General features: G+C 44.1%; 1 protein-coding gene across 2 annotated transcripts; it reads right to left on the reverse strand.

Annotated features, from left to right (window-relative positions):
* Positions 1-782: 782 nt before the first annotated feature.
* Tmem267 (transmembrane protein 267) lies at positions 783-10,594 on the reverse strand. 2 transcript variants are annotated; one of them, XM_076551865.1, is made up of 3 exons: positions 10,479-10,594; positions 6,020-6,403; positions 783-3,879 (listed from the first exon to the last, which is right to left on the reverse strand). In XM_076551865.1, exons 2-3 carry the CDS (start codon positions 6,347-6,349, stop codon positions 3,544-3,546), a joined length of 666 nt encoding a protein of 221 aa, XP_076407980.1. In that variant the 5' UTR covers positions 6,350-6,403; positions 10,479-10,594; the 3' UTR covers positions 783-3,543. The 2 variants fall into 2 exon arrangements, with proteins under 2 accessions (XP_076407980.1, XP_015863585.3); XM_016008099.3 differs by lacking the exon at positions 10,479-10,594 and adding an exon at positions 10,169-10,469.
* Positions 10,595-12,911: the final 2,317 nt, after the last annotated feature.

Raw genomic sequence — 12,911 nt, forward strand, 5'->3', positions numbered from 1 at the left:
GTGGTGGTGTTTTTCTGAAGCCAGCAGGAATAAGCTGAACAATTAACATAGATCAAGAGCAGCCTGGGATGAAGGACCAGTGAGGAGAGACACACTCTTACGGAAGATGTGAAGAGGATGGAGAAGACACACAGGCCAACGGGAAATGGTGTGTTGACAAACTTCTTTGGTCAGTAGGACCAAGAACAGAATGGTAGTATGGAGAGGTGGCTGCTGGTTGTTAGTGTTCTAGAGGTCATAGCCACAACATTCAAGTAAAGAAGGGACATTGCTCGAGGGTGGAGGTAGGAACTGTGGATAAACCATCCCAAACCTTTAGTTATTATTTAGGGAAGGAATGATGGTCTAAGTGAATTTTCATTCTAACAGTAAAAAGTTAGATGATCGCCAAAGTGGCAAGGTGACATCCTTAAGCAAGGTCTCTCTGTGTCGTCCTGGCTGTCCTGGAGCTCATTATGTGCTTAATATGAAGAGAGAAAAAGATACACAGGGTTTCACAACTTAGAAAAATTTACATAAGACATAGACTTCATTTTCATGGATTTAAGCCAGAGGGTTTAAGCCAGGCAGTGGTGGTGCACGCCTTTAATTCCAGCACTCAGAGGCAGGTGGATCTCTGTGAGTTCGAGGCCAGCCTGGGCTACAGAGTGAGTTCCAGGAAAGGTGCAAAGCTACATAGAGAAATCCTGACTCAAAAAAACAAAAATAAATAAATAAATAAATAAATGAATAAATTTAATCTTTATGTAATATTTACTATCATACCGACCAAATTGACAGTTGCTTTTGAAAGGTAATAGGTTGTAAGAGCTAGGCCATATAAAGTAACAGATTGTAAAGAATTTAATTTAGCAATAAGAAATTTAATCTCCAAAGATCATGAATCTTCCTAACAATGTACAGAACTCTTTGTAAAGCCTGGAGCCTAGTTTGGATATGACATCATGGTCCCAGTCATCCACTTTTCCTCAGAGAATAAGGCACACAATTGCTACCATTACAAGTCATCAGTTTAAAAAAAAATCTGAAGAAAACAGGAATCATATATTATGGAGTGCCCAGGGTCCAGGGGCTCAGCTAAGTCCGGTGTGGGATCTGAGGGAAAAAAATCTACGTATATTATATTCTTATGTCTGTTAACTTTATTCCTCTAAGACAAAATTCTATCATTTCAGCTATAGCTCCACCAGGCATTCAAGGCAGGAACAACTCTAGACATACCAAGCTCTATATCCATCTACTTTATTTCTCTGGGATGAAATCCTGTCTCCATAACTACAGTTCCGTCCAGCTCCCCAGCTCATGGTCCTGCTAACACTAACTCCTATGCTTTCAGCCTCATCTTCATCCTCTGTATCCTCTTTCTCCATATCTGCTGCTCTCTACTCCTGGCACTCAGAAAACTCGACTCCAGATCTGCTTACCCTTCTAGGGAACCTGTCATTCTCTCTTCTCTCTAGCCAAGCTGTTCTGTTTTTTCCTACAGAAAATACCTGCCCTTTCTTTCCCTGTGCACATGGTTCCCTGTCTCCTCAGGACTGTTGTTTTCTCTCTCACCTTGATATGTAAAAACCCCTTTTGTTAAAAGTCAAAGTGCTCTGGAGAACCACTAGGTCGCCTCAAGGTGAGGGGATTGTCTGAGCTCCATTAGCACAAGAAACAAAGCTAGTAGTCTCTTATAGCTTGTCTCCTAAACTCAGCATGGCAGTTAGTAACTTAGTAGGTTCTGCAGGTCAGGGGAGCTGAACTGTTTACCAATTGGTCTGGGCACACAAGGATTTCATAGCAGAAGACAGCTGTAATATTAAAGGCTGGGTAACACCAAATATTCATAATAAATGGCTTGCCTTTTGACAGACCCTTGGCTGGTCAAAGTTCAGCTTTAATATACAGCTGAATCTCTATGATATATTCTTGCAGCCCACAAGAATATACACCACAAAGAAAGAGAGAAGCCCCCAGGGCAGGATATTGACCACGGTAATATCAAACTACAGATGTAAAATTTACAGTAACGCACTTCCTTCTCTAGTAAAGGTTAATCATCTTAACAGTCGAGTCTGAAAGACCAAAAGAAAAAGCAAGATTTCCAAAAGCTATTTTTATTTTGAAAAATCTTTCAGTTCTCAGTATGGAGAAGATTAAAAAAAATCATTTCATACAATCTTTTAGACTAGTTTGTGACAATCCCATGGCAATTGCGATTTCAGTGGCTGTCAGAAATCTGCACATCAAATGACAACATTGCCCAGAACTGTTTTTATAGAAGTTCAGTGATGATCCAGATATCATTTTGTCAATGCTCTTTGTTAATAAATATTTTTAAACATTCAGTTATGTTTTTCAAATTAGTGAAAATGCTAACACGAGATTCCTGGGCTAACCACACTAATCCCCCCCAACCCCCCCCCCCATAAACTTCAGTGAATGTGATTATAGGTAACATGGGATAATAATTACTTCCTAAATTGATTCCTGAAATTGTAACTTAGATTTTAATTCTATTATTTTAGATAGATTTCTGCCAATAATCACCGTCCACAGAACATTTAAAATTATCACTTCAGTACATACATTTTTATCATGACCTTATTTATTCTGTCCACCTCACTGTTTCTGTGTCTCAGGAAAATGTGAATCCAAATATAATATGAGCTTTCTATGTTGTATGATATTTTGTTTGTGTTTTGACAAAAAGAGCTTGCCTGGAGGTCAGAGGGCAGAGCCAGCCACTGGTCAACCACAGAGGGCAGGCAGTGGTGGCAGGACTTGGGAGGAAGAAGCAGGAAGATCAGGAGTTCAGGGCCACTCTGGGCTACACAAGATCTATCCAATCTAAAGGAGAAACAGAGTGTGGCAGTGGAGGTGTGTGCCTTTGATCCCAGCAATAGGAGGCGGAGACAGGAATGTGGGGTGAGTGGAGACAGGGTCTTGGCTGCCCATTTGGTCTGAGGATTCGTAGAGGTAAGAAGTCACTGGTGGCTGCTCCTCTGCTTCTCTGATCTTGCAGGTTATTACCCCGATATCTGACTCCTGGTTTTTACTGATAAGACTAATTAGGATCAGGCTTCATTTCTATAAATTAGTCATCCCAGATTTTGAGCGTTTTAATCAGGAAATGGACAGACTTCCAGACAATAGAGATTGACATGACAAAGCCAGGAAAGCCCGATAGAGCAGCAGCAATATAACATAGCATGAAATATGGGCAGACCTGATCCTGCACTAGATGGACATGTAAGAGGGAAGTGAAATGACTGAGCACGCCTCCCCAGCGAGAGGGCCTGAGAATGATAAAAACTAAATAAAGTACCTAACTGTGTTTTAAAGATCTCACTTGAGGCCGGGCAGTGGTGGCGCATGCCCTTAATCCCAGCACTCTTCTGAGTCTGAGGCCAGCCTGATCTACAGAGTGAGTTCCAGGACAGCCAGGGCTGCACCGATAAACCCTGTCTCAAACACAAAAACAAAATTTCACTTGAACGTTGGCTGTCTTTCATGACCGTCCTCTGAGCTATTCCTTTCCTTACAGCCGCGGTCATCTCAGACATCAATACGCATCCCATGTTTTGAAGACATCATTTGTCTGGTCCCTGTTAAATACATAAGGAACGAGCACATATGAGGTAAGGATAACGTGGTTATTACATAAAGCCAGAAGGGCAAAGGAGAAGTTTTTCCAAATGGGCATATCCACAGGCCGTGACGAATTCCATCTCGGATATGATGCGAAGTCCAGGAAATAAATAGCATCCACGGGAGGAAGCACCATGAGTCTCTGAGCCTGAAGAGGTGCATGGCGAACTTCACACTCACAACTGCGACGGGGATCACCGTGGAGCAGTGGAGGAAAGGTCTTCTCGGGAGAGTCAAGGCAGCCTGAGGGGAGAGGCAGCAGCTAGCATCATTTCCTTCCTTGCAAAAATCTCACAGCTGCATCTGAATATTTTAACATGTCCAGTGTCAACTGGAAATGCAAGAAAAACAGAACACTGCAGATGCATTGGACACACGGTTTGCAGGTCAATGTTTCTCTTTTCACTCTCTATGGTACTCTATAGTAAAAGTACGTTTTTAACTTAAAATATGAGATAATAAAAGCATGGCCACCATATCCTTTGCACCAACAATAAAATGGAAGTCTTAGGAATATGATATTGGGGCTGGAGAGATGGCTCAGAGGTTAAAATCACTGGCTGCTATTCCAAAGGTCCTGAGTTCAATTCCCAGTGACCACATAGCAGCTTATAAGCATCTATAATGAGATCTGATGATCTCTTCAGGTGTGCAGGCATACATGCAGACAGAACACTGTATACATAATAAATAACTAAATAACTAAATAAGTAAATATTTTTTAAAAGGAATATTGTATTAATTTTATAAGTTTCCCAGTATTTGCTTAAAAAGTCACAAACATAATTTATATCCTAAGCATGGGATTTGTACAACTGGGTTTAAGTAACAATCAAAACTAAAAACACTTCTATTTATTTATGTGTATTTACACTTCCTTGCCGAGCCATCTCATCAGCCATATTTGAAAGTTGTTTTCTTCCTGAGATTTTTCTTTTTTTTAAATTTCACTTATGTGTATCTGTGTGTAGGTATGTGTATAAGCATGCAGTGGACCTGGAGGCCAAAAAGGGACATTGGATGCCCTGGAGCTGGAGTTAAAGGCAGTTGTGAGCTGCCACAGCGGGGCTGGAAACCAGGTCCTTGGGAAGAGCAAGCAGTGCTCTTGACCACTGAGCCATCCCTCCAGCCCTATTTTAAAGTTTGTAATTGACAAATAATACGCAAGTATTATTTAAGAAGTTCAGTGTGACATTCCCTACGTGTATATAAAGTGTGATGGTTGAATTAGAGTAAGTGGAGTGTCTACGGCTTCAACAGCTATCATTTTTGTGTGTGTTGAGAATACATTCCTCTTCACTAGCTACTCTGACACAGAAATTGTCAGCTACAGTGCTAGAGACATTAGTAGCTCTTCCTCCTGTCCAACCTCACCCTGGAACTCATCCTCGCTCCATCCTTTCCTATCCTATGATTTGTGCTTTATTAAGAGCTTTGTGAGACATCTAAGAGTACATGCACAACAAATAAGATATTCCTTCATTAACACAGGGAAAGGGGAGGACATTTTTATCATAGCTGTTTCATAACAGCCATGAATACTTCCGGAATTTACTACTGGCATTAAAAGATTACTTCAAGTTATTATTTTGTCCTTCTCTATGCTGAAGCTGAGGGAATAGGATTTTGCCCTGTGTTACCTTCACTTACAGGAAAAAAAAGCTAAAGTTTGTCTTGAGCCAGCGACCATCCCTCCTTCCGGCTGAGCTTCCCAGTCAGGCAACCCTGAGGCACTTTGTCTGTGACAAGCAGGAAGAAACGATGCTTTCCCCACCACTGGGCAAAGATCTCCTGAGCACCTACTAGGTGGGCCAGGTCACTTCCCGGGCCAGTGGCCCACAAGGCAAAATCCTTGCTTTGAACCCATACTTCTTTTCTGAAATGTTTGTAACTCATATGTATATAAAAAGCAGCCAAGCTGGGCGGTGGTGGCGCTTGCCTTTCATCTCAGTACTCGGCAGGCAAATCTTTGGGTGTTTCCCAGGAGTGATAACAGTGAGGGCACACCCAGGAGATGCACAATGAGACATAGAGAGTACGAAGAGAAATGTAGTGTGGTCCTGAAGATCACTGACCCAGGAACACCAGGAGTGAATCCCGATCGATCGTTTGCACCAGTTTGCTAATGCATTCTCTGTGAGCCAGCAAGAACTTCTCAGCACAGTTAAGAGTTCTTACTTTATGTCTATGTGGGACTTTGTGACAGCAAATTTGATTAGCTACGCGTCTGTGTGCATCCTTAGGGAACTAATTACTCAAAAAAGTTGAATGAATTAGCGTTCCTGTTTTAAAGTAAGACATTCTCTCCAGCCTATGATGGCTAAGAAGACCGGCATGAAGAGACTAAAGACATTAAAGCCAGATAACTACGTTGATGTCTTACCTTTAAAGATAGGGATCGAGCGAGAAAAAAATGGTCAATATCAATAACAGAGGCTAAAAATCCAGCTAAAAGAATTTCTCCAAAGTCAGCCTTCTTCTTGATTCCAATGACCACTGCCCATGACCACATGCCAATCACTCCGTGTACTATGTTATCTGAGAGGGCACGAAGCCAATCATTTTGTTGAATTACGGAAAACCGGAGAAGTCTATCAGCTACTAGGCAAAAGATCCCCAGACCGAGGCTGGAAACGAGAGACTCTGTGCTAAAACACTGTTGTAAAGCATGAGTCTTTTCAACTTTGGAGGCCATCATAAACTGGGTCAGCATATAGTAAAAGCCATCAGGGGCCAACTGGCTATTCTTGTCTTCATCCTTAGTACCCTACAATAGAAACCAAAAGAAAAAGATCAGTGAAGGTCATAGACTGCCACATACTATTTACACGAGAGACATCAGCCATCATTATAAAAACGAAGTGGAGAAATTAACATCCCTTACATAGTGTGCAATATGCTGTATGGTCAAAAACAGTAAGTCAGTTTTACAGGAAAACCAGTTTATGTGGCACCAAGGAGAATTCCAGAAAGCCCATTGAATTTTATTTATTCCTGCTAGGCATTTAAATAGCTCTGTCAGAATGTGTATGATAATGACAGTGGGCATTCATTGTAGCTGTAAACCCAACAACTGCTTCTATATTTTTGAAAAAAAAAAAAAAAAAGTTTTCTTTCTGGGCTGGAGAGATGGCCGAGTGTAACAGCTCTTGCTGCTCTTTCAGAGGACCTGGAACACCCACAATGGGCTACTCACAACTGCCTGTAACTCTTGCTCTAGGGCATCTGATACTTTCTTCCAGCCTCTACGGATAGCCGTGTGCGCATGGTGCATATGCATACACTTGGCACATACATATACAAGTAAAGTAAATACCTAAATCTATTTTTTTCTTTTAAACACATGTCTCTTTCCTTCAGGAAAACTGCTTGTCCCCATGGTACCTAAACTCCAGAGACGTCCAATTTGAGTTCCCTGCCTCTAATGTAGTGATAAGGGTCACCCAAACTAAGCCCACCAGTTTCCTTTTCCTAAGCAAACCTGATGTGGAATGGTCCTCTTGGAAGCCACAGGTTCCAAGACACAAAACAGCATTCTGTAGGCAGGGACAGGGGGATCCCTGTGAGTTCTGGGCCAGCTTGGTCTACACAGAGACTTTGTCTTAAAAAATATCCCAAACAGACACAAAGACAAAAAGCTAATAACGAAGATATCAAATCCTTGGCTCCAGTGTCCAAGGTTTGCAAAGACGCCCTAAATTTCTACAGTTCACCCTTTTAAGAGCTTCTTTGACATCTCCCCAACAACCACTCCTTTTCTCTATTGCCTGGAATCATAACAACAAACCCTGAAACTTTAGCTTATATGAAAAGGCAGGCATAATTCTGTGCTGAGCTCTAACTGGGGCAGGCTACTGAAATAATCTGTCAATCTGTCAAATGTTTCAATGCTATGTCACAACTGGTTTTTAAACTTTTTATTCTACTTGTGTGGGCATTTGCCCACACTGTGAATGTGCACCACCCGCATGTAGTACTTGCAGAGGTCCGAAGAAGGTGTGGGTTCCCTTGGGACTGGAGTCACAGATGTGTGAGCTGCCATATGGGTGCTGGGAATTGAACCTGGGTCCCCTGCAAGAGCAGCAGCCAGATGTATGGACAAGTAAACTCTATAGTTCCTCACACTGATTTCAATTCTTCTGTATGTTTGACATTTCCACTTAGAAATGAGTCTAGGAAAATTCCAGAAAACACAACCTAACTGATATTGAGAAAAAGCAGATCAGTGGCTGATTGGATGGAGGACGGAGGGAGGGCTGAAAATCAAAGAAAGCTCTGGGACGATTCCCACATTCAGCTCCTTGTGATAGTTTCATCGATATGTCAAAATATGTTCAATTGTGTACTTTAAGTATTTGGATTTAATTTCATGTCAGTTATATTCCAACAAAGATGTAAGATAAAGCTAGTGTAGTGTGCTTTATTGGTATTTAATGAGTGTGGTAGTGCATGCCTGTAATACCAGCACGTGGGAGGTAGAGGCCAGTGGATCTTTGTGAGTTCAAGGCCAGCCTGATCTACATGGAAAGGTCCAGGCTAGCCATGGCTACATAGAGAGATCCTGCCTCAATAATAAAGTTATTTGCAAAAGAATGAGAAATGGCATTTCCTCCACTTTTAAGAGTGTTACTGTGGAGTAACACAGAGTCTGAGAGAAAACGATCACCGCTGTACAGTTCCAAACACAGCTAAGTTACGGCACCTCAGCAACAATCCTGAATTTTAGGAGCTCTGTCTTAAAGAGACAAACACATATTGGGACAAAAAGGAAAAACATTTCAGCTGTGTGTTGGTGGCACATGCCTTTAATCCCAGCACTCGGGAGGCCAACACAGGTGAATCTCTATGAGTTAGAGGCCAGCTGGTCTACAGGGTTACATAGTAAGACTCCGTCTTGAAAAAAAAATCTACAGACTGGTAGCATGGCCCAGTGATAAATATATTTGTTGTACAAGCCTGGAGACCCAAGTTCCACCCTTATTATCCACGTAAAAAGGGACTTTTTTTTTTTTTCCGAGACAGGGTTTCTCTGTGTAGTTTTGGTGCCTGTCCTGGAGCTTGATCTGTAGACCAGGGTGGCCTTGAACTCACAGAGATTTGCCTGGCTGTGCCTCCCGAGTGCTGGGATTAAAGGTGTGCGCCACCGCTGCCTGGCAAAAGGGGAAAATATTTTTGTTATACTAAAAATTATATTTCTGATACCACACAACATTTTATTAATGTTAACTGGTGTGTATTCCAAAAGGGATTGAATCCAGGACCTCAGAAATGTTGGCAGCCCTCTCCTACCAAGCTAAATACCAGTCCTCTGCTGAGAAGCTAAACATTCATAGAGGTGTTATTTGGGATGACTTCTCTACCATAAGAGCCAATCATCTAACTTTTCTGCTGCTTCAAGAAGCCACTTTTTTTTTTTATAATGGTCTAAATTTGTTTCATTTCATCCTCCTTATAGCAAATGTCACCAACGATGGGGACTTCCCAGCAAGTGACATGGTCATCTCCCTTCCCGTAATTTCTCACATTAGCCGGTCTTTTAAATTATACAATATGAGGATTTTTTTTTCTACCAATCATACATTTCTACACAAACAAGTAAGACATTCCCAATGTCAAGGTCATTTTCTTCTTCAGTTCCTCCATCCCCCTAACCTTGGGGAGAAGCAGCACAAAACCAAGAGGTCTATAGTCCCAGCACTCAGGAGGCGGAAGCAGAAAGACTACTTGAGTTCAGGGATTCCAAGACCAACACGGAGGACACAGTGAATCCATGTCTCAAAAAAAAAAAAAAAAAAAAAAACCAAAAAACAAAAACAAACAACCAAACAAAATCATCACAACAAACAACGAAACAAAAACATGCCCTGCCTGCTCCAAACTGCCTTTATTAGGCTTTACAAATAAGTTCTCCTCACCAAACTATAGTTGCTGTAAAAGTCAGTACACTTGAATTCTTAAGTGCTAAAACACCGAAAGCAGATGCCAAATCTAATGCTGGCGACTAATAAAGGAAATAAACACAAATCTTGTTCAGTTCACCCTGACTCTGAGGCCATCCCGATCTCTCTCCGCACGTAAAATATTAAGCTCTTGTAAACGACTACAAATAAAATACACAGTTATGCCTCTCAACATGTTTCCAACCCTAGCAAATTCCTCAAGTCCTGCTTTTCTGAGGTCCGTGTGATCTAGTAAGTTTTTGGATGTTAAACGGGGCAGGAAGTCTTAGCACTTGGAGGATTAGCTAACTCCGGGGCGCTCAGGGCTCTGCTACTCAAGTTAGGGAGACAGTGACCTCTTCTGCCCAGACGCCCGCCGGCTCCCCGCGGGGAAGAGCGAGCAGCATCCCGGGACCCGGAGAGCGAGAGCGGGAGGAGGAGGTAGGTGTGCGGCTCTGGCTCCGCAGTGAGCCTGCCCTCCCGGCCCGCAGCCCCGACCCCCGACCGCCCGGGCTTCGCCCCTGCAGCCTCCCTTTGAATGCGGCGCGCTGCCCCCGTCCCTCCCCGCCCGGCCCGCCGCAGCTCAGCCATACCCTGCTCGCTTCGCAGTCGGCGGGCGAGCCGGCGGCGCTCCGCCCCTCGGCCGCACCATAGAGACGCAGGCGCCGGCCCGAGCGGCCCGGTCCTCCGAGTCCCTGCGGACGCCGGGATGCAGGCTCCTCTCGGAGCGGCTCCTGGCGCTCGCAGGTGGATCTGGTTGGTGCCGTGAGGTCTACCAGCCTCCAAAGCCCGGGAGAGAAGTGGGAAACGTCCCGTCGGTGTCTTGGCTTAGCGGGCGTCGAGTCACCCACCTCGGTGCACCCAAGTGACGGCGGGCAAGCCAGGACGGAGAAGTCACCTCACCTGGTGCAGGATGCGCAGTGGGTCTGGGTCTCAAAGGGACAGAAGTTTCTAACTTCCTTCAGGGGATGCCCCAGGGCTGGCGAGGCAATGAGCTCAGGTCTGACACACCGCAGTGCTCCGTCGCCCCCTTGGGGATGTCTCAAGTCTTTGCTAGACACTGGTGGCGGCTGAGGCTGGTCTTAGGACAGCAGGGTCCTGGCAAGAACAATCATGACTACTAACCTGTTGCAAACAAAAGAGCAATACTAACTGGATTCAAATCTCCCTTTGAAACTGTGACTATATATACTTACTGCCTTGCTGAGGCAGGTGCTCTCTTAGCACAAGGAAACATCTGGCGTGAAACAGACCAAAGATACCAAGAGGGACGTTCTTTACCTCTTCTCACTTCCTCAAAACAAGTCAGGATGGAAGACGAGGCTAGCAATATTCATGTCAGTTGGAATCTTCAATATCAAGTGAACTCCTGGGTCACCTCACATACCCTGAAAATTCGTCAGCCTGAACTAATATATTTGTACTGCTTTGGGATTAGGGATATGGCCCTTATGGCAGTATGGTTGGTCTATGTGCCATACAGTCTAGGCTTTCTGGAAGCCTACTGGCTGAAGGCAGCCATTCATTCATACAACACATACTGAATACTTTTGTTGTACTAGGCTACAGAATAGCTTCAGATTAACCACGGAGCTCATTTACTGGACCACAAGGAACTACACTGGACAGACACTGATAAATACTGTTAAGGAAATAAACAGGGTGATATATTTGATTTGGGAGAGACTAACTTTAGTGAAGTAGTTGGGAGGACTGCAGACAGAAACTTTTACTGAGACCAGAAAAGTGAAGAAGCCCAGAGTGTGGCTATAAAAGGGTGTTTGTCCACTCAACTAATTGACGTTATCACTCCTAATCCACTCCATCCCTTTGTTCTTGTTTCCTGCCTTAAAAGTCAAGAGCCTCAGAGATTAGGAGTTAGACTCCCTGGGGGGGGGGGGGCAGACAGATAAGGAAAGGGGCCATGGCTGGCAAATTTCCAAGTTGGTCAGCTTCTTCCTTAATCTCCTGGCAGCCTCTGTCTCCCACCAGCCAGGTCCTCTGCTGATGGACTGGCTCAAGTTCAAAGCCAGATGAGGAAAACACCAGTTAGGACCAATCTAGCATCCTATCTGTCTCCAAACTGAACAACCCTAAGTAGGGAAGGGAACTCCTCAGGGACTCCAGCAGCCCCAGCCCTCAAGAGACTGGATTGTCAGCTCTGTGTGTGCCCTCTCTGCTTTGCAGAGGGTTTTTTTTTTTTTTCCCCTCAGAGGGTCTGCTGCATGCATTTCCTCACCCTCCATAAATGCGGTTCTTCAACTGCCGATTCTGTGATGGAGATTGCTCTGCTGTTCCCTGTTGAGCTTCAGATTTTCCCTTTTAAGAGAGAGAACAAACCTGATCCAGACCCCTAGACTGTATCAATAGGTCACAGCAGAACTGCTTAGATCAGTTTTCTTTTTTTAAATGCAGTTTGTTTGTTTTTTTAATAATTCTGACAGAGATGGGGATGATCCCTGGTTTTAAGCCGAGCCAATGGTAGAGTAGGCTCAAAACCCCCTGGATATGTTTTTTTTTTTTTTTTTTTTTGAGATAATGCATCATTCCCTTTCCTCCCTCCAAGCCCTCTCCTATATACCTTCTTGCTCTCTTTCAAATTCCTGGAAAGCCTGAGGGGTCTCAACCCTACATAAAGAATTACAGGCAATTAAGGGACGCTGAGAGCAGGAGAACTAAGTCTTCCCTGGGGATGAGCACACCAACTGTTTATCCAAACCCACGTCAGCCCTGGAAGCACACATGCAAGTTCAGACTGAGCAGGCTGTGTTTATTTAGGGATGCATGTGTATATACATATCCATACATTTATGTAACAACAGTGGGGTGGCCTCCAGACAGCTGAATGTCTGCTTCCTCAGCATCGCTCTCACAGCCGGGGGATGGGGCCACCAGCTTAACTGAGAACTCTTTTGGGTGTGGCAGCTGGGTCTCCCTAATTGAGCCTTACCTTCCTACTCCATTTCACTACACACCCAGCCAATCAGAGCCCGCTCTGAGCCCCACGGCCTCGCCAGCATCCATCCGCCTTTTGCTGGCCATTGCCCACTCTGCGAACGTGCTCCTGTTCTTCCTCAGCAGGCTTGCCCTCAGCCCTCGCGTGCTCTTGCATGGCAGCCTGTGGCTGCTGGGAGGTTTCCCTATCAAATCTTAGCTGTCACTCTCCTTGGAATAACATCTGTGTTTCTCTTACCTTCCATTGTCTGTGGTGAGACAAGAACTGGGACGAGAAAGAAGAAAATCTGCTACGTTAGTTCTCCAGGAGAGATTAAATAGCAAATGGCCAAATGTACAATTCTGCACATTAAAAAAGAAAACTGAAAATTAACACTACAA

This window comes from Peromyscus maniculatus, chromosome 15, assembly GCF_049852395.1.
Source record: "Peromyscus maniculatus bairdii isolate BWxNUB_F1_BW_parent chromosome 15, HU_Pman_BW_mat_3.1, whole genome shotgun sequence".
Lineage (NCBI taxonomy): Eukaryota > Metazoa > Chordata > Mammalia > Rodentia > Cricetidae > Peromyscus > Peromyscus maniculatus.

What these genes read in the sequence shown, in the direction of transcription:
- Tmem267 (XM_076551865.1), bottom strand. Translation starts at nt 6,349, where the DNA reads ATGCTGACCCAGTTTATGATGGCCTCCAAAGTTGAAAAGACTCATGCT. An exon ending in CTCGATCCCTATCTTTAAAG is followed by an intron (nt 3,880 to 6,019) that starts GTAAGACATCAA and finishes CTCTCCCCTCAG; the next exon opens with GCTGCCTTGACTCTCCCGAG.